This window comes from Parasteatoda tepidariorum, chromosome 4, assembly GCF_043381705.1.
Source record: "Parasteatoda tepidariorum isolate YZ-2023 chromosome 4, CAS_Ptep_4.0, whole genome shotgun sequence".
In the NCBI taxonomy this organism is placed as follows: domain Eukaryota; kingdom Metazoa; phylum Arthropoda; class Arachnida; order Araneae; family Theridiidae; genus Parasteatoda; species Parasteatoda tepidariorum.
Genome location: NC_092207.1, coordinates 78682834 through 78706425, shown reverse-complemented (window position 1 = coordinate 78706425; position 23592 = coordinate 78682834). Strand labels below are relative to the sequence as shown.

Genomic DNA, 23592 nt, shown 5'->3' with positions numbered 1-23592 from the left:
ATATATCAATTTTACATAAAAAAATGCGTACATTTTATAATATGCATATTAGCACATGTATTTATAAATATATAACTTCAAATTTACTAATTTTTTTAAAAAAATATTATTCATCATTCTTAATGTAAGTGGTAGTAGCCAGATATTAATTTCGAAAAGTTGTTTGGCAATTAGATCTCTTAAAGGGCTATTGACATTTCGTTGCTTATTATTTTCGTTCTGATAGGAGATTTTATTCTTTAAGAAAAATAAAATTCCTCTTTACGAAACAATTATCGATTTCTTAATTGAGTATCAGTGTAAAGTAGAACTGTTCAGCTAGTATCTCGTATTTCTTCACGCTACTAGGTATTTATTTCTTGATTAAAGAAGCATTTGGAAACATTCTAATCTATAAATCCTTTTTCTTCTTCTCCAGTCTAAACACGAAACTTTGAAATACTATTATGGTTCGATAATTAAATATGATTATAGAACGACCCTTTTACGTTTCGGAGCATTCGTGCTTATAACTATAAAATGAGTTACAATGCAAAAAAATTAGTGATCAAACAATAGTAAAAATTCTACAGACTAAAAATTCTGATACAGTGTAATTTTTACATAATATTTATTACTGCACTGTCAGAAAATGGTCTCTCAAAATTGAGCAGAAATTATTCAAAATAGCTCTGAAATAAATATCAAAATTGTAAAACAGACATCATTCAAAATTGAAACAGCATACACTTATTTTTAAATGAAAAGCGTAGTCTCAACGTAATGTGGAGGAATAAATATGTACGAGAGATGCTCGTAGGCTATTGCCAGGATTTAAACCAAAGATATCCGGGATATCGTCAGCTTTATATAGTCGCAAAGACACATCATGAAATGCATTCTACCCATTAAACAATTAAGATAAAGCGAAATGGGCAAAAAAGAAATTAAAATTATTGATCTCATGTCCGAAATATTGGGACTATATTTTCCAAATTACAATCATTTGTACCAATGAAATTGGAAATAAGTATATCGTCATGTGTCATTGTGGCTGTAACTATATAAAGCTTCTAAACTCTCTTCGCTCTTGGGTGTACGACTAAGGTTGTACACCCAATGTTGCTATGTTGCTTAGCTATGTAAAACTTCACGTGACACTGTTCTAATTATTTGTTGATTTTTGGTGGCTCAATAAAATATAAAATATTCCACTCAAAAATTGCAAATTATTTCATTTTTTTTTCTGTTTTGTAGAAATTCTTTCTACAATGCAACTCCTTCATAATTATCTTGATTCATTTTTACTGAAAATACAATTTTTGATTTGAAACAATGCATTTGTGTTCTGTGGGAGGGAAAGTTATTTACGTTAATAGCGACTTAGATGAATATAAAGAGACCCTCTGAGCACCTTCGTGGAAGAAAAATTATTCTCTTCTCTATTCAGAACATGTAACAATTTTGAAAATGAAAGACGTTGCCTTTTTGACCTAGCCATAATATTCAAAGAATTCTAAATTAAAATGGAAAACGATTTCTTTCATTTCATTTTCATCTCTCCCAAGTATCATTCAGAAATGAAATTTCACAGTTTTCGATTGGATGGTAGAAGTATGAAAAAAATATTCGTGATATAAAGATAAAATGGAAAAAAAAATGCCATTAATAATTCGGTGGGAAGTTCGGCAGTTACATTTCGAAGTTCGAACATCTGCGGCCCCATTTTCAAAGTCCGTCATTAATTTACATTTTATACCGCTACGGTTACGAGAGAAACTGAGATGAATTCGTAATTCTTTCTTATTTTCTTCTTTACTTTTAATGTCATGAAAGAAAGTAATTCAAAAGCATTGATTAAAAGAAAGTTCTTTTCTGTTTGTATGCTTTAATTAATGACATGCCGTGACAATGTCCTCCTTTCAAAATATTATTACTTTTCATTCTTTAACTTAACGAATGGATTAATTCACATTTTTTAAAATAATTTTTCACTTTTTAAGTTCTTTTTTCTCTTCATCCTTTTGATCATTAGTTTTTTTCGTGAAAAATAAATTAAGTAGAAAATAATTTTTCCATAAAGCCAAGGGCTTAAGCCAAAACATCAATTTATTTTTTTATTCTATTATTTTTTTTATTTTACCGAAACTAAACTTTTTTAGCGAAAAAAAAGTTTAATGTAATTTATTGCAATACTTAAATTAGGTGTTTTACAACTATCTTTTTACTGCTTTGTAATTATTGCTGACATTTTGTATTTATTACTTTTAAAAGAAGGATACATTTTATTTAAAAAAGACAATGTTGCTTTTAAATGCTAGGTAATAAAAAAAAATTAAACGAAGTTTACAGAAAAAGGCCATCACCATAGTTAAAATAATTTTTTGTTTACATTTTTAACCAAAAACTAACAGTTCTCCTGTTTCATTGGCTAGACCCAAAGCTGAACCCTTAGCTGAGCTTCTTGAGTGATGTAGTTGAGTTACTCGAACGTTGTAGCTAGACTACTCAAGGAATTAACCCCTAGATGAATTGCTTGATATTCATTTATTTTTTTAGATTTCATTTTTTTAGATTTACTTTTTTAGATTTGATGATTAGGAACTAATAATGAAATTAAAAATCAGAGATTCCATTAGAATTAGACCAGAATCTGTCATTTTGTAGCAAGACTCAACGTCGCTGAACCCTTAATTTAGCTACTTTAGAATGTAGTTGAGTAACTCCAAAATTTTAGCTAGGCTACTTGAAAAGTGAACCCGTACATGAGCTACTCAATATTCATTTTATTTTAATCTTATGAATAAATCATGAAGTGAAAATTTTAAGGTTCCATTCGAATTAGACCAGGTTTTGATGTTTTGTATTGAGACTTAACCACACGACGGCATGATGTTATAAGCATCATAAATGGTACTGTAAATGAAGATATGCAGCAAAAGATATTTAAAATGTCAAATGGAGTTGAATTGTTTTCTTATATTCAGTTCCAAACCCCCTTACTTTATCGAAACAATTTCAAAAGTAATTTTGAAATGCGCTAGCTTGAAAATGGGGATTATAACAAACGAATGTTCAGTGCACACTGTTAATTAATATCTATTCCATGGCTTTAACTCCTACCTAAAAGCATCAATTAACATAACTAACAAAAATTATTTTGTAAATATGTATTTTTGCCTGAAATATTTAAGTAGAAAATGTGAATACGTAAAAATAACATTATTCATATTCATAATAAACTGTGTAAAATTATAATACATTTTCCCTCATCGCGAAATCACCAATTTTTTAATATATTCCAAAATTTTATACATTCAGGAAACTGAAAATTGACTGAAGAAAAAATATCACTATTATAATGACAATGACAATATAAATTATCAAACCAATTTTGTGTCATATTATTTTTGCACACCAAATTTGTTTTTCTTCTCTAATCACTTGCTCTTGGAAATTGCAATGAAATATTTCTTAATTTAGTAGATTTTTTTTGCTTTTTAAATACTGGTTCTTTGATTAAAAAAAAACGTTCTTTCCCAGTTGAGAATCACGAGAATTAATCTCTTTAAGCTAAGAAAATCCTGAATCATTATTCTTTCAAAGCAGCAAGCCAAGCTTTTAAAACGGTTCGGTATACAACAAAAAAAAATCAGTTAAACAAGCAATTCTACGCGGGAAATGTGAAACTGTTAGGCTAAGGCCAGTGTAAAAGGCGTGACAGAGTGAACCCGAATCCTTCTAATTTTCAGCTTTCTTGTCTTCCCAAAAACGCCTGGAAAAAAAAAAGAAAGAAAAGTTTTCAAGTTTCGTGTTCTAGCAGAGACATAGACAGATCACCAAGAAACTTTAATCTTTCCTCCACTACGGCAGAGAGGGAAAAGAATTGCTTTGCCTTAGTCACATTGTGTTTTTTAACTTTAGCTTCCATTCAAGTACAAGGCGAATGGGTAATTTTTCACCCTGGGTGACTCCGTTTGCATGGCACAAAGTGCCGTTATCCTGTGTTTTTAAACGTCCTTGCTTTAAAAAGAAAAATGTAGGCAAAGTCTTTGGTGAGACGATTCATTTTACAAGAAATTTGTTAAAAGAAACTTCGAAATGAAGTGAAAAAAATTTCTGTGAACTGAAAATGGATTATTTCAAAATTTTGATAAATATGCTGTACTGGAAAACATTAAAGCGTGTTTAGTAAGAATTGTGATAGAATTTATAGCTTGCTTTTTAACAGAAAATTTATTTAAGTAAAAGGGTTGACAAATTAAAAATAATGGACAGGTTTAATTAAGATAACCTTTACTAGAAATTCCAAGAAAGGGCGGTGTAATACTATGCTTATATGGTCGACAGATTTTGGTTGCTTCTATAGTCCTGCACAGTTTCCTTCACTTCTTTCGTCCGAATGGAATCTTGTTCCATATAATGCTCTTTTAAGTGGCCCAATAATAATTTAAATAATTATTAATTTGATTAATTAATAGTTTAATTAACTAATAGTTTAATTATTTAACAATTTAAATTTCATATGTTTACTGGGAATAAAAATAAAAAACCGAAATAAAAAGTTTAAAAATTTACAAAGTTAAGTTTATAGTTTTATATTTAGAAAAAAAATTTAAATATCCACATTGTACAAAACACTTGTATGCGTGCAGAACGAAAACGAAGAATATTTTTTTGCTTTTCTCGAGTTGGCAACGATGAGCTAAGGCATAGTGAGCTATAAGCTACACAGAAATAAAAAATAAATAATAGTAAATCACTCATACAAATAAGGAAACTAGACTGTAGGTATTTTTTTCATAATTTCACTTAATCATTTACGCCTGTTACTTAATAATCTACAGCTATATTTTAATTTTAATCAGGTTTTGTAATTTACGCTGTTATACTTTCCATACACTCATTCATTAAAAAAGTGTTTTTTTTCCGATTAACTAAACTTATAAATGCATTTAAAGTAAGAAAGGAGAAATTTAAATTATTTTAAATCCTGCTCATAAATTAAATGTTTGATTTATTGTCGAGAAATTGATTTTATTTATTTTTTAAATTTTTTGATCATTAAGATGAAAAAGAAATCTTTAGTTAAACGAACGAAAATAAAAAAGCTAATAATAAATTTTTTTAAAGCTCAAAATGAATTCGAATATTTCAGTTTTTATTTTTTTACAATTTGTAGATATTAAGAGATCAATTATTTCAGACAAATACTCTTTTTTCTCTTAAATTCTTTGACTTGAGATTGACGTTACTAATTATTCATTTTTATTTTAAAAAAGATAAACTACTTAAGAGATGAAATACTAAATATTTTTTAAGAAATTTCTCGTTAAATTGTACATAAATAAGCATAAAAGAGAAATTGTTTTCTGAATACTAATCTAAGTTAGTTTCAAAGATTCTATTATTCTAAGTTAGTTTTATTACTGATAAGATAATTCTAATAAGATTCGTAATAAAATGTAAAATAAATAATATGGCTCCATGTTATCAAATGGCTATTAGACTTAAATAGTAATTCCCTAAGTAATAGTAAAGCTGTAAGTTAGAATCTGAAAAGCCCATATAAAGTAGTCATCTTATACACTGTATTACTTTTCGGTTATCAAGCTGTAAGGTAATTTTGCTATTTAATTTTATTTTTATTGAATTTTTCTTCTCTTTTATTGAATTTTTATGTGTTTTAAAAAATAAATAATATAAAAAAATGTTATTGGAGGTCTACATATATCGGCGACTTTTCGCTTGATTCATGCTAAACGAAAAGTACCTTATTTGTTAATGAGTTTATTGCGTTGCAAACTATTTAAAAGAAATGGTAATGCTTTTAATAGTTTGGTAATCTGCATTGTAAAAAATATACTCCCATGCTTATTGTCCCAAAATCGAACTTCTTTTCTCGTGCTGGTAACGAAAAGCTGTTACAAACTAAACAATATGTTGGGTAGAAATTAAACGTTTGAAATGTCAATGTTAGTAAACTGTTCCTTATTGTTATTTTAAATACACTATTTGCATATATAAGTAACATAATAATAAGGAGTTATATTTAGTTTTAATGATACACGAGGAAAAAATTCTGGTATGGTTGAGTAATGACATTTCTGGTCCAAAAAAAAATCTTGTTAATAAAACCGAAGTATATGGTAATTAAACTCTTCATTTGCTATTTTTTTCCGTTCATATGGTAACAGTTGCCTGGAATTTCTTGTTTACATTTTGGAAAAAATACAAAACTCAAAAGTAAATCTAACCAAATAACTGGTTCTTATGCAATGCTCTAAGATATCATGATGAAGAGTATAAAATCATATTTTATTTTTAATTTTAACAAAATCATTACCAAAGCACTTCCATAGAAATGAAATTTTCAGTACACCCATAGAGCTAGAAAAATGGTTAATTTTACCATTTTATAAAATATAAAAAAAAATCAGCACTAATTACTAACTATATTGGTCAATATTTACTTTTTACTAATGCATGCTACAATTACTCACAGTTTATCTCAACTTTTATCTATTAGTTACAACCTATTATTAATTATCGACTGCATTATTTAATACCAATAATAAAAGTATAAAACTAAGTTTTCGTTAATCAACATAATTAATGATAGAAAAAAAAATTGCGTGTCTCAGCAGGCATGAAAAAAAAAAGGAGCATGAACCATATATTAGAAGAGAGATTTACAGTAACACGTGTCGACCACATCTCCATTACTCTGCAGTCAAAAGAACAAGAAAAGGCTCTGATATTGATTTATTCTGTAATCTTTCAGTATCTGCTGAGATGTCAACGTGGTTTTTCTTCATAATGTGTATGAATGGACACGCAAGTCAAATAATGGCATCCATGCAGAGCTTTGATGTATATTAAGGTGTCCGAAAGAAACCCAACCGGTCGTCGTTCTTGTCGCCATTTTCTTTTTTTCCTTCTATTTCTTTCTTTCGCTAAATTGTTTCCACAGAGACATTGTGACAGCAATTATGAAATGTCGTGTATTTCATTATGCATATTTTATTTATTATGGGTGGTATATGAAATATGTATTGCGGTATTACGAAGGTCAATGTTTTTAATGAGATTGCTTTCTATCGAATAGGTTCGGATTTATCCGGAGAACGGCTTTAATTCAATCGAGGTTTGTTTCTGATAAATGTGCTATTAAATTGTTTAACGTATTTTAATTTATGTAAGTTATTTCACAAAATGGAATTAATTTCCTATATTAATATAATAAAGTTTAATTAAGTGTTATTAAATAAACTCCTGAAAAGTATCTCTTAGTTTGTTTCAAAACTCATTGACGTTAGGGGGCATTTTATTTAATTTTGAAAGTGATAAATAAAATTTTAATGAATTTGTGTATTAAGCATAAATTTGATAGCGAGTGATATTTTTATGAATTTGTATTATATTTTACACCTGCACTGTGATCGATGCGTGTCAGGAGCAGAATTCGTATCAAACTGGCACCACTGGGATTCGAACCTGGGTCACTTCACCGGGAGGCAAATGCTCTATATACTGAGCTACTGCGGATGCTAAGTTATAAATGATAACTAAATTTAAATCAGTTGATTGAAATTATTCTTGATGACTGATAAATATTGAAGCAGTTATCAAAAATATTTGTCTGGTATATTCCATCCTTAAAATCTACTTAAAAATACTGAGTTTTCTGTTATGATGTCTTATTATATGCGAATTCATGCAGATTTTTGAAATAATATGATTTTTTATTTATAAATTAGCATTTTTAATTTTGTATTAAGGCTAAATTTTAACTGAAACAATAAGACATCTTCCAAGCATTTTTTTTCTTTCTTCATCATGGCAGTCGACCTTATTTCACAGTAATAATACTTGATTAATTATTTCTCCCAAATTAGGTTGAAACATTATGAAATATGTGGCATTAAATCATACCTTATATTCAATATTCCAGTGACCGCATTCAAATTTTCATGAAGCTTTCACGATAATGGGTTTTAAAATTATCTTTTAAATAGATCATAAATCACATAACTGTTCGAGTGAAACATTGACACGAATGGTTAATTTTATTTGACGATTCGCCCGTTTTTGAAAGCTACTAAACCGTTTCATCTTACTTTTTTTTCGAGAATCTCATCAAAAAAGGGTCACCCCTTTACCGATTTCAAATAAAGTGTAATATATTTAACTCGTCTACTATTTTTCCTGACATTATTCTTTTTCTAGAAGTCTCTCGAATGCAAGTGTATAATTTTGCCTACGAATGAAAGGTGGAAGGTAGTACGGCGACATCATTTATCAAAGGGCGTTTAAAAGGCCGTTTAATTCGGCTAGAGAGCGATTATTTTTATGGGCAGTCGCCTCGCCGGGCCGTAAAAGGGAATATTTCACCCCCGAAATCGACCACTTATAGGCAGCGCCCGATACTTCAATTCTAACGGCCTCAGTGATGAGGGGGGCAGGTGGAGTTTTCAACGCGACAATTTATTTCCGATTTATGGAACTAGAAGATTCCCGTTGCGTTACGCTTGAATTGGGCATGTATTAGGTTCACACTTATTTATTGCGGATGGTTGTATACGATCATTCTTGCATAGCATCATCCGGTTTTTCAATTCACGTGGGTATGTCGGATGAGTGTGGAATACGTGAGTTTTTGAATGTTGAAATATATTCTTGAATTGGAAATTTTAGTTTTATTTTTGAAAAATGACTTTCATTAAGTACAAAAGCTTTCTTTTTTTTTCTTCTATAATAGCTGAAATATACTCTATGTGAAATTATTTATTTTGTATTTTTATTGATAAAAATTTTTTTTTTTAAATTTTTTGTAAACATAGTGACATTTGAAATTGCATTTTGAAAGTTCATTGCAATGATTTATAATCATATTGAAAATTTTAATATGTACACTGAAAAAAAAATTATGGATAAAATTGCTGCTAAATGTAGATGGTACTTTTTACAGTGAAACCAATTTTTACTGTATCTGATAAACCGTAATTTTTACAGTAACATTTATTATAAACTCACTGAATCACTGTAGTTAAGCAATTATTATTCTAATTATGTGATATAAAATTTTACGGTGAAGATAGATTTCACGATTAAATTAAATTTACGGATTATGCACTTCGGACTCCAGTACCTTAATTTGATCCAGAACTTTTTGTAGTGTTGAGAAAAGGGAGATAAAGATTACTAGGTAAAATAATTTTAGCATTTCTTAGTTTAAATCAAAGGTTCCCGAGCTTTTTTTTCTCGTGGACCACTTTCAAAATTTTACTATTTTCGGCAGACCCCTGCTACATTTCTTCTGTATTCCCAAAACTCATAAAAAATATCACCCTAAATTGGGGGTGTTAAGAAAAAAAAAAAGTAGCACATTTTCTTGTGTCCTATTTATTAAAATATTACTTGTGGTTATACAAAATTATAAACATTTATTATTACAAACAATCAACAATTGACAAAAAATCAACAATGAACTCTGAAATGTAAATCAACAATATAAAACAGTCATACTTTTAATGAGACGGATGTACTTGATGAATAGACAGCAAATTATCAATATTTGGTTTCAGTTTTGTAAGAAGTAATCTCAAATCTCCCCGTTCTGTGATGTTCAATCTGCTCCCTTTTTTGTTAACAGGTTGGTAACGGCACTAAAACTTCTTTCGACAAGATATGACGAGGGAAACGCTATCAAAAATTTTCTCGCAATTTCCCACAGTCCAGGATATTTTTCGGGGATTTCTGCCTGCAGCCAAAATGTTTGATAGCCTTTTTTAAATTTCACCTTCAGTTCCTCGTTGGTGATGAGCTCAAGTAGCTCCTCTTGTAATACTACATTCACCTCTTCCGTTTCATCAAACGGGGTTATGATCCATGGTGGTATTTCCATCGTCAGAATATCTTCAAATCTATTATTGAAGTCATCAAGCAGGGTATTTAAATGCGAGCGGGCGCACGGACGGCACTTTGCAAGTCTCGANAACTTTTTTTTCTCGTGGACCACTTTCAAAATTTTACTATTTTCGGCAGACCCCCTGCTACATTTCTTCTGTATTCCCAAAACTCCTAAAAAATATCACCCTAAATTGGGGATGTTAAGAAGAAAAAAAAGTAACACATTTTCTTGTGTCCTATTTATTAAAATAATACTTGTGGTTATATTAAATTATAAACATTTATTATTACAAACAATCAACAATTGACAAAAAATCAACAATGAACTCTGAAATGTAAATCAACAATATAAAATAGTCATACTTTTAATGAGACGGATGTACTTGATGAATTGACAGCAAGTTATCAATATATGGTTTCAGTTTTGTAAGAAGTAATCTCAAATCTCCCCGTTCTGTGATGTTCAGTCTGCTCCCTTTTTTTTGTTAACAGGTTGGTAACGGCACTAAAACGGCACTTTCGACAAGATACGACGAGGGAAACGCTATCAAAAATTTTCTCGCAATTTCCCACAGTCCAGGATATTTTTCGGGGATTTCTGCCTGCAGCCAAAATGTTTGATAGCCTTTTTTAAATTTCACCTTCAGTTCCTCGTTGGTGCTGAGCACAAGTAGCTCCTCTTGTAATACCACATTCGCCTCTTCCGTTTCATCAATTGGGGGTTATGATCCATGGTGGTATTTCCATCGTCAGAATATCTTCAAATCTATTTTTGAAGTCATCATGCAGGGTGTTTAAATGCGAGCAGGAGCACGGGCGGCACTTTGCAAGTCTCGACATGTGGTGTACACTTGTACTATTATCTATTGTTCTATTCAATTCTGTGTTTAAACTGGGTCTGAAATAGTTTTGAGTACCTACCTAGTGAATGATGCTACCTGCCTACGTTGATAGGTAAATCCAAGACAAAAAATTTTTTCTTTATTATGAAAACCGGAAAATTTTTCATGCCCCCCCTTACAACTTGTAAACCCCTGTTTTCTTTTTACGTCTACGTGGACCCCCGTGAGGTCTCCCATGGACCCCTGGGGATCTACCTGGACCACTTTGGGAACCTTGGTTTAAATTAACAACTATTGTTGATTCTAGCAAAAATGCTAATAGAACTAATGCAAGTGAAATTATCAGAACAGATAGGAAAATGAATCGTTGTTATTGATAATTAATTGAAATCATGCATTCTACTAAAACAGCTGCATTTTTTGTTCTACTAAAAAATCCTTAACCAAACGGAACGGGAGAATGCAACAATTAAATTATTATGCATATTTAGTGTTATGCTATACTCAATAAAATAACAAACTCTTTCACTCGAATTATATTTTTAGGCTTTTTCTTCTTTTTTTAGAGAGAAAAACCGTTGACTGTATAATTTAGACGCTACAAGAAAATAAATATGCTACTTAGGTTTCATTGAGATAATTTTTTGGAATAAAACTGTTATTGAGTCCGCTTAGCTATTTTCTTGTGTACGTGAAAATTCTTTAGAAATGGTGAAACTTTTAATACTATTCTTGAACATCATTTAATTCATATTTTATCTGGAAGACATATAACCCACGGCATATTTAATGGTATTAATGTCGTCTTAAATACCATCAATATTAATTTTCTATAGTTTTAATATTTAAATAAAATTCTAAGCACACTTCACTACATAAATTTCAAGAAACTTTCATAAGTATTATTATTCTTAGAACTAGCATCGAGACAAGAACATCGAGACAAGAAGAAAATTAACTATTTCTTAACGAAAAGAATACTTAAATTTCTTTTATGAAGGAATATAAAATGTAATTTAAACTAAAACTGAGACATATATTTCAAAAGAAAAGTTTTAGAATTTCCTTTTCAATTTTCTCTAATGACTTCTGGTGCTTATTTGGATTCACTCCAATTGGCTATATAAGACCCCTTTCTTCATAAAATTTATTATTATCCTTTTTTCTATTTGATATTATTAACAATAAAAATTGCCTTTTCTATCTAAGTTACTTTTATGAAAACTAAATGATCTAATGTAACAAAATAAAAACTGATATAGTTTGAAGATTTCAAGACAACTTTAATGAAAGTTATTATTATATTCATTTTATAATAGAAAAAAATATTTATTTAATCTAGTATATTTTGAAGAAGTAATATAATTGTTAGCAAAATGTGACTTTTTGCTTTGTTTTTAAATCCGTATAGAGTAACTGTAGCTTTTCAAAAATTTCGATAAGCATTTTGGGTAATATTTTCAATAATATCTCAAGATATTTTGGATAATATTTTTAATAATATCTATATTTAGAAAGGTGTGCTTTATCATTATATTGCATTCATAAGCCTAAGAGTATATGGTTTATAATAACATTAATTATGAGCCATAATAACATTATCATAACAACATAATAGCATTAATAACACAAGAACATTAATATTATTACCATGGCTATAATTACACAATAACATTAATTATGGCTAATTACTTGTTTTAACAAAAGTGACTTATTTTCGCAGTAGGCAGTTTATTTGTTTGTCAAAAAAAGCTTTCAATTGGTAGTTTGATTTCTCGAGTTTCATTAAACTGTACATTAGATTTAGCTGGGGGACTATTTCAATTAGAAATCTTTAATTAGGGTATAATACCTTAAATTAGTCTGTTTCTAAAATAAAGCAATCGGATTTAACTTTATTCTGTTTGTCTTTAATTAATTAGTAAATTACATAGCCTGCATCTGAAACTTATCCTTAATATTTTAATTCAAAATTAAGTTGGATCTAGCTGAATTCACTGTTACGCTCTTCCTAATCATATTTGTTTCAAAAATTTATTCTATTTGAAATCTGTAAAGTGTTATTCCTTGAAACCATTTACTCATCGTCCCGTAATCCCTAAATATAAAGATATTGCCTAAGAATAACCTTCACATAACACCTGCAATCACCTGTAAGAACATAACAGCGAAATTTGGAGACGTTTCTAAAGAGAATATATTCTTTTTTATTGCCTCTCTTCTTTCTTTCCTTACAATCAACGTTTATCGCCTAATCCCTTAAAGTTTCCAAGAGATTAACCAAGTATTTCGTCAAAGTGTTCCCCGATAGCTTAAATTTAAATCGTTGACTATTGGGCGAGATAATCGCATCTACTACCCCTGCCTCATTTGCATGTCATTAAGAGTGCGGAAACTTTTGGTAGTTATGGCGCAATGTGACACTACGGCTTAAAGCCAGAGTAAAGTCGATTAAAGAATATCATTTTGGTTAATCCCGAAAAGACGTGAATCTGACTTATCGTTTTCTCAGAAAAGAAAAAGTAAGTTTTCTCCTGGAATCCTCCTTTCCCGGTGAGGTACAAACCGGATTAAATTTTGTTTTAAGTTATGGATTCTGGGGGTATTTTCGAGGAGCTTTAATTAGCGACGACAGTTCAAGCTCAGCGAATATTCATATTTTCCTTGCCTTTTATAGTCTTACCTTTATTGATCTAAGTCTTAATCTTCGATAACTTATTAAATATTGACTGACTAACTTTAAATATAATAGGGTTATGAATTTTTACAAAATTGTAACTATTTGTTAAAATATAGTTAAAGGAAATTTATAGAAAATGTTAAATAAAATGAACAAAACCAGTTATCATTAAAATATTTAAGTAATTTTGAAAATCTTTTTTTTGTTGACGATATGACATAATTTTAAATACAGAAAAAAATGCATAATTTTTTTAAAATTCTTTTAATTTAAAACTTGAGTATGAAAATGTTGGTGACTTGCTTGATCTTCCTATTTTTAAAAAAAAAAATTTAAATCTGAATAATCAATTCATTACTGTTTGAAAAATCTATTTGTTTTCATAGTTTTGAATTCCTAATAGGAACAAACTAATAAAGAAATCCTTTAATATATAAACATGTTGAAATATTTTAAAGATTAATGTAAAAAACTCATGCTTAAAAATAAAATGTGCACACTCGCTTGAAACAACACACTTGATATCCCACGTGCATTATTGATATACGTTTTAGATTGCTGATCTTTGCTTCGTTACCTAACATCACTTGGAAAGCCAAATTTGGATAAATTTCATGTAATAGTTAATTACAGGAAATTTATCCGTATCTTTATAGCTGTTTCCCGTCGGTCATTCCCGTTTTACCCATATGCATTTACTGAAAAACAGAACATATATCCATTTGTAATAAATAACAGGTCGACATTTCCATAAAAAACTGAATACAAAAGATTCAAACAATTGAGGAATAAATTAATTGGCAGCTTTTATTCAGATATTTCATCCCTGTTTGGTTATCCTACACATCGCAAACTTATCAATTTTATAAAGGGCATTGGGACTATATAAATTTTTTTTAAAGAAAAGTGTAACTCTTTTACTTAGTGACCAGCGCAGTACAGCCATATATTGCTATCCAACCAACATATTTAGCCAATCAACCAACCAGATAGAAATGCCTTGTAAGAAAATTGAATTTTTAATTTAAAACCGCAAATTAGAAAACTTTTAATTAAATCAAGTAAAAATTAATATTTATTTGTTTATACTTAAGTTATTAAATTTCAATTACTTAAAAAAATTTAAAATATTTATTTTAATTCTCATTATAAAACCAGCAAATTTCTGGACAGAAAATAGAATACTTTGTTTAATTTTTGAAGTTCTCTTAGGCATTGACTCGTGGGCACTTTATTTCTGAATTTTTTTTTTAAAGTCCATGATAATTTGATAGTTCTAAATAAAATCTTATTCGAAACGTTACAAATTGCTTTAAGACCGCAGCGAATATTATTATCTTTAAATTTTTTGTATCATAGTATCAAGGTTCAAGACCAAATCTAACTGATGATAATCTTTACTTTTGACGAAATATTCATGACTGCTTTTCGTCATATTTCTTTATCAAAATATGCTATGAAATGGGAATAATGCATATTCAGGATTCATGGGGAATTTTTATTTGTTGATTTATTATACTTGAATTCTCTGATATTTTACTGGCTTATTTTTTCCTGCTACCTGATACGCAGCAGAAGACATTGTCTTCTAAGCTTACTAGTCAGCAGTGCCATCTTTTAATGCTCTTTGTGACTATTTTTACAATGTCGAAAGAAAAAACACCCAGGTTCTAAAGCAACAAGCAGACTGTACATTTTTTATTCATTTATGTAATGTTTTTAATTGTTCATTATTTACGGTCTCATGGTTTATTATTTCATAACTGGAGAATTACACTGAGAAAAATATCATTTAAAATTGCAATAGTCCATTGAAATTTTTTAGGAAAAGAAATTATTGTTTATAAAACTAAAATGAAATATATTTAAACCATTAACTTGGTAATATTTTTCATTACATTAACATGTAACAGTTTACCGGAGATTCTGTATTTTTTAAATTTCATTTCTTATTACGACACATTTAGTGAAAGCTGCAAAACTGAAAAATTAATTAAACCCAATATAGTGTTTGTTTACCATGCTCTAAGGTATCATGATAAAATTAACAAATTTTCCCATATTTACCGAACTTTATCACAGAATATAAAACCATATTTTACTAAAATTATTAGTATGGAGCTTTGGTAAAAATTACAGAGCTTTTTGGTGTTCCTATTCCAAATGCACACGATAAAATTTTACCACATTCTGGTAGGTTTGACCATATTTTTTTCTTCGTACATTCTCAGCCGGAAACATTTTCTATGAAAATGTAACGTATTGACTAAATTTAATTATTCATAATTTAATTAATATTTTACCACCAAGATAACACATTAAACCTGCTGAGATATCTAATATACCTTGCTTTCATCTCACGATCATCACACACCAGGAAATAAAATGCTCACATTTTCATCCACAAGATTCGAAACAAAAGACTGTTTTGATTAATATTCCAAGCAGCAAATTCAGCTTTTTTGCAGGACTCTCGACATACAAAATCACATTATATTTATTCTTAGTGTAATATTTTGTTACAAAAAGAAACTTTTTTCAACTGGATGACTATCTCCAGCGAACATCCATTGGATGTGGTCTGTGTCCTAATCGATATCCTCTTCCTTCCTTGTATGGCTCTGTATCTCCCTTAAGCCTATATCATTTGTGGCCATAATGGGCTTCCATGCTTCCTAAATCCGAGTCGGAAATCCAGTAGTAATAGATAAATCCGAATTTCTCATTTCCCTTCCTTACTCTATTTCAACTTGTACATTTTATTTACTCGGAACTCAACCAAGTCTCGTAGAAAGATCTTTTCTTCTTTTACTTCAAATATCGGTGATAAAGGGGTGGAATAAAAACCTTACTATTTCAAGAAACGGTAAGGCTAAACTGATTATAAAAGTTCGGAGATGTGTACCAATAGAAGGAATGTTCATGTTTATGCATCGAGTTAAATTATAGATTCACAGTAAAAATTTTCGGTGTACAGTTGTCGCCATTTTTGGTGTTGACGTTAACAACCTTTTTTTACAGTTCTCATTTTTTATTTACTTTTACATTGTGATAGTTTAATTTGTTTATTGGTTTTGTGTATTCATTTTTTCGATTGTTTGGTTTCTGACTCCACATATTTTTTCACGTATGTTCGAATTGATTTTATGGCTTCAATGCAGAAATATTTCGCTTTTAAAAAAGCCCATTTTAAAAATTTGTTCGGATTTTTTTTTAGAAACATTATTTTTTTGATTTTATAAATTTGACATGTTATTTTGTATAATAAATCGGATTCTGTGCTTAAAAATGTATCTAATTTTACTCAGCATCAAAAAATTGTGTCAACTATACACAACGGAATTTCTTACAGTGTATAAATTATAACATACATTTCTTTTAGAAATATAATATGGGTATCAATGGTGTGAAACAAGAAAGCTAAGCATTGTTTTTAATCTTAGTAACAAGTGCATAAAATTTGGATTATTATAAACACGTCTTATAAAGTACTAGGAAAAAATTTTAAATAAACAGAAAACGAATTTCGCTCTTGCAAACAATTTTTTTATTGTACTGCTTTTTTAATTCTCATCCAGCTTGTCTACTTTAAATAAAGCTAAATTCCAATAGGGATTAAACAGAAAGTAAAAATAATGAACTTGAAGGCACATAAGATTTTATTTTATTTTAGACGAATAATATATTTTTCATAGCGACAGTCATTTATGCATATATATATTGTTCGATTTTCATTTTTTTTCCTATAAAAATTTACTACATTAGACAATCCCTAAATTAATTAATAGAATTTAACATCAATCATTTTAAAAACTATAACACCAAAAACGTATATAGAAGCCATTGGTATAATTAATAAAATCACAAAATGTTGTTTAATAATGTTCCGATATTTAAAGAATCAATTCAAAATAGTCTAAATATTAGCTGATAGAATGAGTGAAAAAAACATTTTGAAGTTTAATGATATGAAGGCCGTTTATGTACACGTTACCTAAGTAAAATGTGAAAAACATATGATTCCATTCCTCATTTTAATTCATCAACTTAACTAATCTGAATATTAGCTATGTAATGTGCACATTAATGGCTTTCGAATGTTAGCGGTTACATCTTGAGAGCAGATGTGTGAAAATATTACTCTTCTGATTTGCCACAATTTGTGTTGTTTTTATTTTAGTTATTCTCACACAATTGCTAGGTTGTTGCCAAAACTTGACAACTATTTTAGCGCAATATCTAATACAAAATTCTTCCCTTTATAGTCTTTATTGTCATTAAATGTTTATGGTTAAAATATACAATATTTATATATATTGATCCAAAGTATTCTAAAAGTTCTTACTTTTGTAAATGCCCAGTGTTTTATAATGTATTGGGTTACATTCAGAAAACAAGGAATGCTTCTTTGAGTAAACATTGAAAAGAAAGTTTAAAAAATACATAAGATGTGTAGATATGGTTTNTTCTTGTGTTACAGGTATGGAGTTTGAGCGAGTATGCCCTTTTTTATTAGCTGCATTGGTAGCCGTATGCTACAGTAACTCTTTAAATTGTGGTTTTGCTTATGATGACATTGCAGCTGTAAAAGAAAACAGGGATGTCAGACTGCATACACCCATTACAAATGTTTTCATGAATGATTTTTGGGGAACGCCTCTAAGAAAGGTAAATATTAAATAGTTTTATTTGACTGAAATGAGAATATTAATCAGCTTTATTTAATTTGGAAAAAAATTATATTTCTACTTCCATTTCTATTGTGCTTTTCTGTGTCAAGAAGTTTTCATTTACAAAAACATCTCGGTTGAGATTTTTTATAATTTTAAGTCAGTTTTATGAATGTGGTAGCTTTGTTTTTAGTATCCGTTTAGGTCTAACTTTTATGCATATATATGAATCTAATACATATATGCCTCTGTTCTAAATTGTTTGTTTGCAATTTGTTTTAAATAATTATTTTATGATAGATTTAGTTGGATGAAATGAACAATAAAATATCTAAAAAAATGCTATAAAATATATGAAATTTGAATAAACATTATTTCCTTGATCATGTTATTTGAAGGTTTTGCAAAGGATGATAAAGGAAGCCCCAGTTTAATAACTTTACACTTGAAACAAATCGCTTCATTTAAATCATACATACAATCTTGTAATGAAGAATTAAATGGGCCTTATAAAGCATATATACCTTAGATATTTAAAAAATATATACCAGTTTTGTTTAAATACAAATTAGACGAGATTGTTTTCTTCAAGACGAAAGCCCTTAAAATCAAATAATAATTTTATATTTTCAAAAATTTCTGCATGGCCAGTCAATACTATCATTAGACAATACTGCGTATCTATTCTGAATTTAAAAAATAAGCTTTTCGTTTTTAGAAAAATGTGGCTTTCCTTTTTGTTGATATTTTGAACGATTCTGAAATGATTGTTACAAATTCACAACAGTTATAGAAACAGCGTAATATTCACACACAAGTTTTATTTCCTATGATGACAAAGGCTTTAGAAGCATTATTTATTGAAATTGCACCAATTTTTCATTTTCACGCGTAATTTTATTAAATCCTTACTTCTTTCGTTTCAAATCCAGAAAGTGCAGCAAAGATTCAAAGTTGCTCAAAATTTCAATTTTATTTTTATAAATCAGTAGCAACTATCATCCACTTCAAACAAAAAATTATTGCTGAATATTTCGTCGAGAAATGTTTTCGATAAACACCTACTTAATAGAATTTAGAAGTGTTTTGTGATAGCATTTTGAAAATTCTATTTTAATTCGAGACACACAGAGGAAAATCTTTTCTATTTCGCCATTTCTCTACAAGCTTCCAAATAAAGAATGTTTGCCTCGTATTCAAAATATTTGTAAGTATTTTATATTCTGTCAGAAATATTTGTTTATTAGTAGTTAAAGTAGCATTATAAGTACTAACATTGAACATATCTTGTAAATCTATTTTCGAAATCATTCCAAAACTCTTTGATATTAATGTTTTCGTTGCACAATCTTCTGCTTTGGCAACTTAGAATTATTAGCTGCTTCATCTTGCTGTTTGTATAATATTGCGAAATTAGTACGCCATACGTGATTTGAATTGACGAAATAACAATCTCAATTGAAGATAAAGGGGAAGAATGGTTTATGTCCACGAAACCTGATTCTGAGGGGGAAAAAAGCAAATTTCAAGGTTTGGGAATGTTCAGGGGCAAATATGCGTTTGAAATCGTCAAAATATAAGTACGCACGAATGTCACAAGCATTTATTTATATCCCCAAGAATTCTGAAATAAAATTTATAATTTTTCATGTTTAAAAAATTAAGGACTTGTTAATATTGGTGGCAACGAGAGAGCAGATAGATTGGCCAAAGAGGGCAGTGAGGAAGATATGCCCACCGGGTCATCACTTACTTATCAGGAACTTTACTCCAATGAAAAATATAGACAAAAATTAATCTGGCAAGCTCCACCTACGCACCAATGGTACCTGGCACCGTTCTGGGAATCAATTGCGATCGAAGCTCCCAGACTGCCTTGGCCAGATTCTCAACTGGTCACCTAAAATGCGGAACATTCGAACGTGGCACAAAAATTTAACCGACTTGTAAAAAATGCTGCATCCAACCAGCCTCACCGAAGCATATACCTGATTGCGTCGGACTGCCCAGGGCAGACATAATTTCCGATCCCCTTCTTATCATCGACTTTCTGGCTGTCAACAACTTTTTGGAGTTGATCTGATAATGTCAGATCTATGAGGATAAGCTACAACAACAACAACAAAAAAAGTAAAATTTGAAAATCGGTTTAGACAATAAGTTTCTTCCTCAAAATTAATTTCTTATCAATACGTCCGCACTAGTATTTCCGTCACTAATATTAACTAGTGTTCACTTCTTTGTTCTTCTTTCCGCCATCTCCTCTTTTTGCCTTCTGATGTACATTCAAAATATCTGGAGTTTTCATAAAATTCTTGTGATACAGACTGTAAATATCGATGTTTAGAAGCCTTTAGTGTCATTAAGATTTCTCTTGAGGACGATTTCCTTCTGCGTTATCTGTGCAGATGCCACATTAATATCGTTTTTCCTTTCCTTCCATCCCCGTGAAAACCTTACGTGAAAAATTTCATGATAATCTTTTCTTTTACTTGACATTGGATTTTATAATTTATTAATAGTATAGATATTAAAAATGTTAAATAAACCAAGGGACTTGGTTATAAAATCTAAGATCCTGTAAATAAATGGTGCATATAGTAATTTTTGCTTCTTGCGAAAGTTAAGTATTTTACCTCCTTTCCATAACCGCAGTGTTTGAATAAGAACCATTCCTTCCAGACACACAGATGTTTATCATTTTTTTTTCTCACCACGAATCTACTTCTTATAATCACTATTTTACTGTGTAATAACTGTACTGTATAATAAATACTGTATAATAATTTACTGTATATGTATTGCTTTATATTACTGTAAAATAACTCTCGGGGTAGAACTGATTTTCCTCGTTATTGGTGTGTCAAAACTTAGTAATCCTTAAAATGCAACAAATGGCAATCCAATCACAATTTTTTGTAAAATATGGACATAAACCATTTATCTCTCCATGATCTTTAAATGTTTTATTATCTTTCCCATTTCTTACTGTGTAAGAAATGTTGGGGCGTGTTGTGCACCACAGTGTTGTTCAAATTTACTACACCCTTAATATGTTGCTAAGTTGAACAGAAGCTTAATTCAATTATAGACTTTGTTCTTCTTTCTGCTGACTTTGCAACATATTATGCTCTAAGTACCGATCTTATGGTTCAACGATGAATCGATTTTTCTGAGACAGTACTCTATGTTATATTTATTGAAATTAAAACAAAGATTTTCGATATGAACTGCATCAATTTCTGCTTAATTTTTATTTTGCTAAGCATTTACCATGTATATATATATATGGCTTGAGAGGTACGTGAAGATAACTGCCAGACAGATTTTAAATTGTTGCAAAAATTCAGCACCTAAAGAACTTTGACAATATAATGAACATCTCTTGAAAATAATTAAATTTTAAATCAAAGTACTTTCCCGAGAGCAAAACCGAGGACAACATCTAGACGGTGAGAACTTTGGTTAATATATTGCTTGACACTAATTGAGTTGTTAAGATTGGAAGAAGCGTTGAATAAATTGAATATTTAAATGCAGTTGAGCTGTGCATCCGGCTTTGTTACCATTAATGTGTATATGTTGAACAAGATATTTCTGAAAGGTGACCAAGATGATAGTTACTAAAAAGGCAGTTTATTTTATTTTCTTATTATAATCTTTTTATTTTTTGTAAACGTTAAACAAGGCAGTAAATAATCAATCGGTAACAATCAATACTGCGAAATCAGACATAGACATGATAGGCAGATACGATCGCAATTGAAATATATATATATATATATATATTCCCATTTTTTAATAACTTTATGTATTTTATCCAAAAAAAACTATCCGTTTTTATTTATTATTGTTCATTTGTCTGTTTACATTATTAGATTAAGCAAAGTACAGCTATACATGTTCAGTTCCTAAAAGGTAAGTTACATAACTCAAGCATACTCAGTATTAATCGGAACTGAAAATTCAATTTCTATAGAGCGCGAATAACTCCTAATAGTCCAAATTTATTTCAGGGAACCACTTTTTTAAAATAAATTTTCCGTTTTAGACCATAACTTTCTTTTTCTTTTCAATTTGCACTATTTAGTTTCATAGAAACTCGCTTTAAAAGTGAGACAATTAACAAATACAGTAACAAGTGTTTTGCGTTTACAAAGTTTGGGTTGTCGAACTGGTTTGTCACATGAAAGCGCTGTCAAGAAACATAAATAATTTGACGAGTATTGGAGCGTTGTTGCTGAAAATCGAAGTTCAATGGGAAATAATCAATTAACGAATTTACAATTTTCGATCTGTCTTCCCGATAACATTTATATGATTTTACGCGTGATTGTATTATCGGTAAGATTGAAAAGGGCCGAAAAGTTGTGTTTCAAGGATTTGTAAATCCTTTCTAACAACTGGGATTTGTAGCTGGCATCAGGGAGGAGATCGAGTTCCATTTACGGATCCTGAAGAAAACAGGTGCATAGTGCTATTGTAAAAACTTAACCGGTGCAGTACTGCCAGCCATGTAACAAATCATTTTACATTTTGCTACTGGCATGTGATTCACCCGAATAACTACAGCCTTAATCCTGCAAGCAGGACTTTACCATTGTCCAGACGTCACCGTAGCATTATTGCAATGGAGTCTTCAGCATGACAGTTGAATCAAGGAGAACTATTCTTGCACACTTTTCTCAGGTAAGAGTAGATTCAGTCTCTCTTCTGATTGTCAACCGCAAATGATCTAGATTGAGATTGGTATTGCATATAGACGAGCAAACATATAGGAAAGGAACATATATCATACATGTTGCGTCATGGTAAGGGCTGGCATTATGATTAATAGACGTACGCCCCTCTATGTGCTTCCAACTGAGACTCTGACTGATCAACGCAGTGTTAATGATATCCTGCTGCCTTATGTTTGCTTGTTCCATGGTGCTGTCGGTGATGAATTTGTTTTTATGGATGACAATGCAACATGTCATCGAACAGTCACTGGTCAAGGAGTGTGTACAGAATGAGGATATTCAACGTCTCCTCGTTCTCTAGATAGGAATCCCATTGAAAATGTGCGAGATGCTCCGGGGAGGAGTGCTGTTGATTGAGAATGTCCTGAAATAAGCAAGAACACCTTCTTCCGCTCACTGACAGAGTAATGGAACAAATTGCTCCATCAGCTGCTGAATACTGTTGTCCAAAGCAAACCATAACGTCTGGAAACTTGCATCACTCCTCATGGGGGTCATACCCCTATTGACATCGTACTCCAAGATTCCTACAAATAATATTTGCATTTTTTTCCTTTTTTATCAGTATTCAATAGTATTTACACTCACTCCTTGAATGCGTTTCAAATCTTTTGTGTTTCAGAGCACAATATATTATCTTCCATTAAGGCCCTAACATTCTCACAATCTGGCATTCTTTTATTTCACTTAGCATTTAACAACAACGCATAATCTTTCATGCGCTACGCAGTCATTTGTTGTCGGTCCTAAGCAATTGTCCAGCAGTG

The 23592-nt window shown here is 30.0% G+C and overlaps 1 protein-coding gene across 1 annotated transcript in view; it reads left to right on the top strand.

Annotated features, from left to right (window-relative positions):
* The window catches only part of LOC107450269 (protein O-mannosyl-transferase Tmtc3), a 246239-nt gene that overhangs the window by 95320 nt on the left and 127327 nt on the right, over positions 1 to 23592 (top strand). The window contains exon 3 of the mRNA XM_071180106.1: positions 17894 to 18081. Coding sequence (XP_071036207.1) covers positions 17896 to 18081 — 186 coding nt within the window. The 5' untranslated portion in view covers positions 17894 to 17895. The remainder of the gene's footprint in view (positions 1 to 17893; positions 18082 to 23592) is intronic.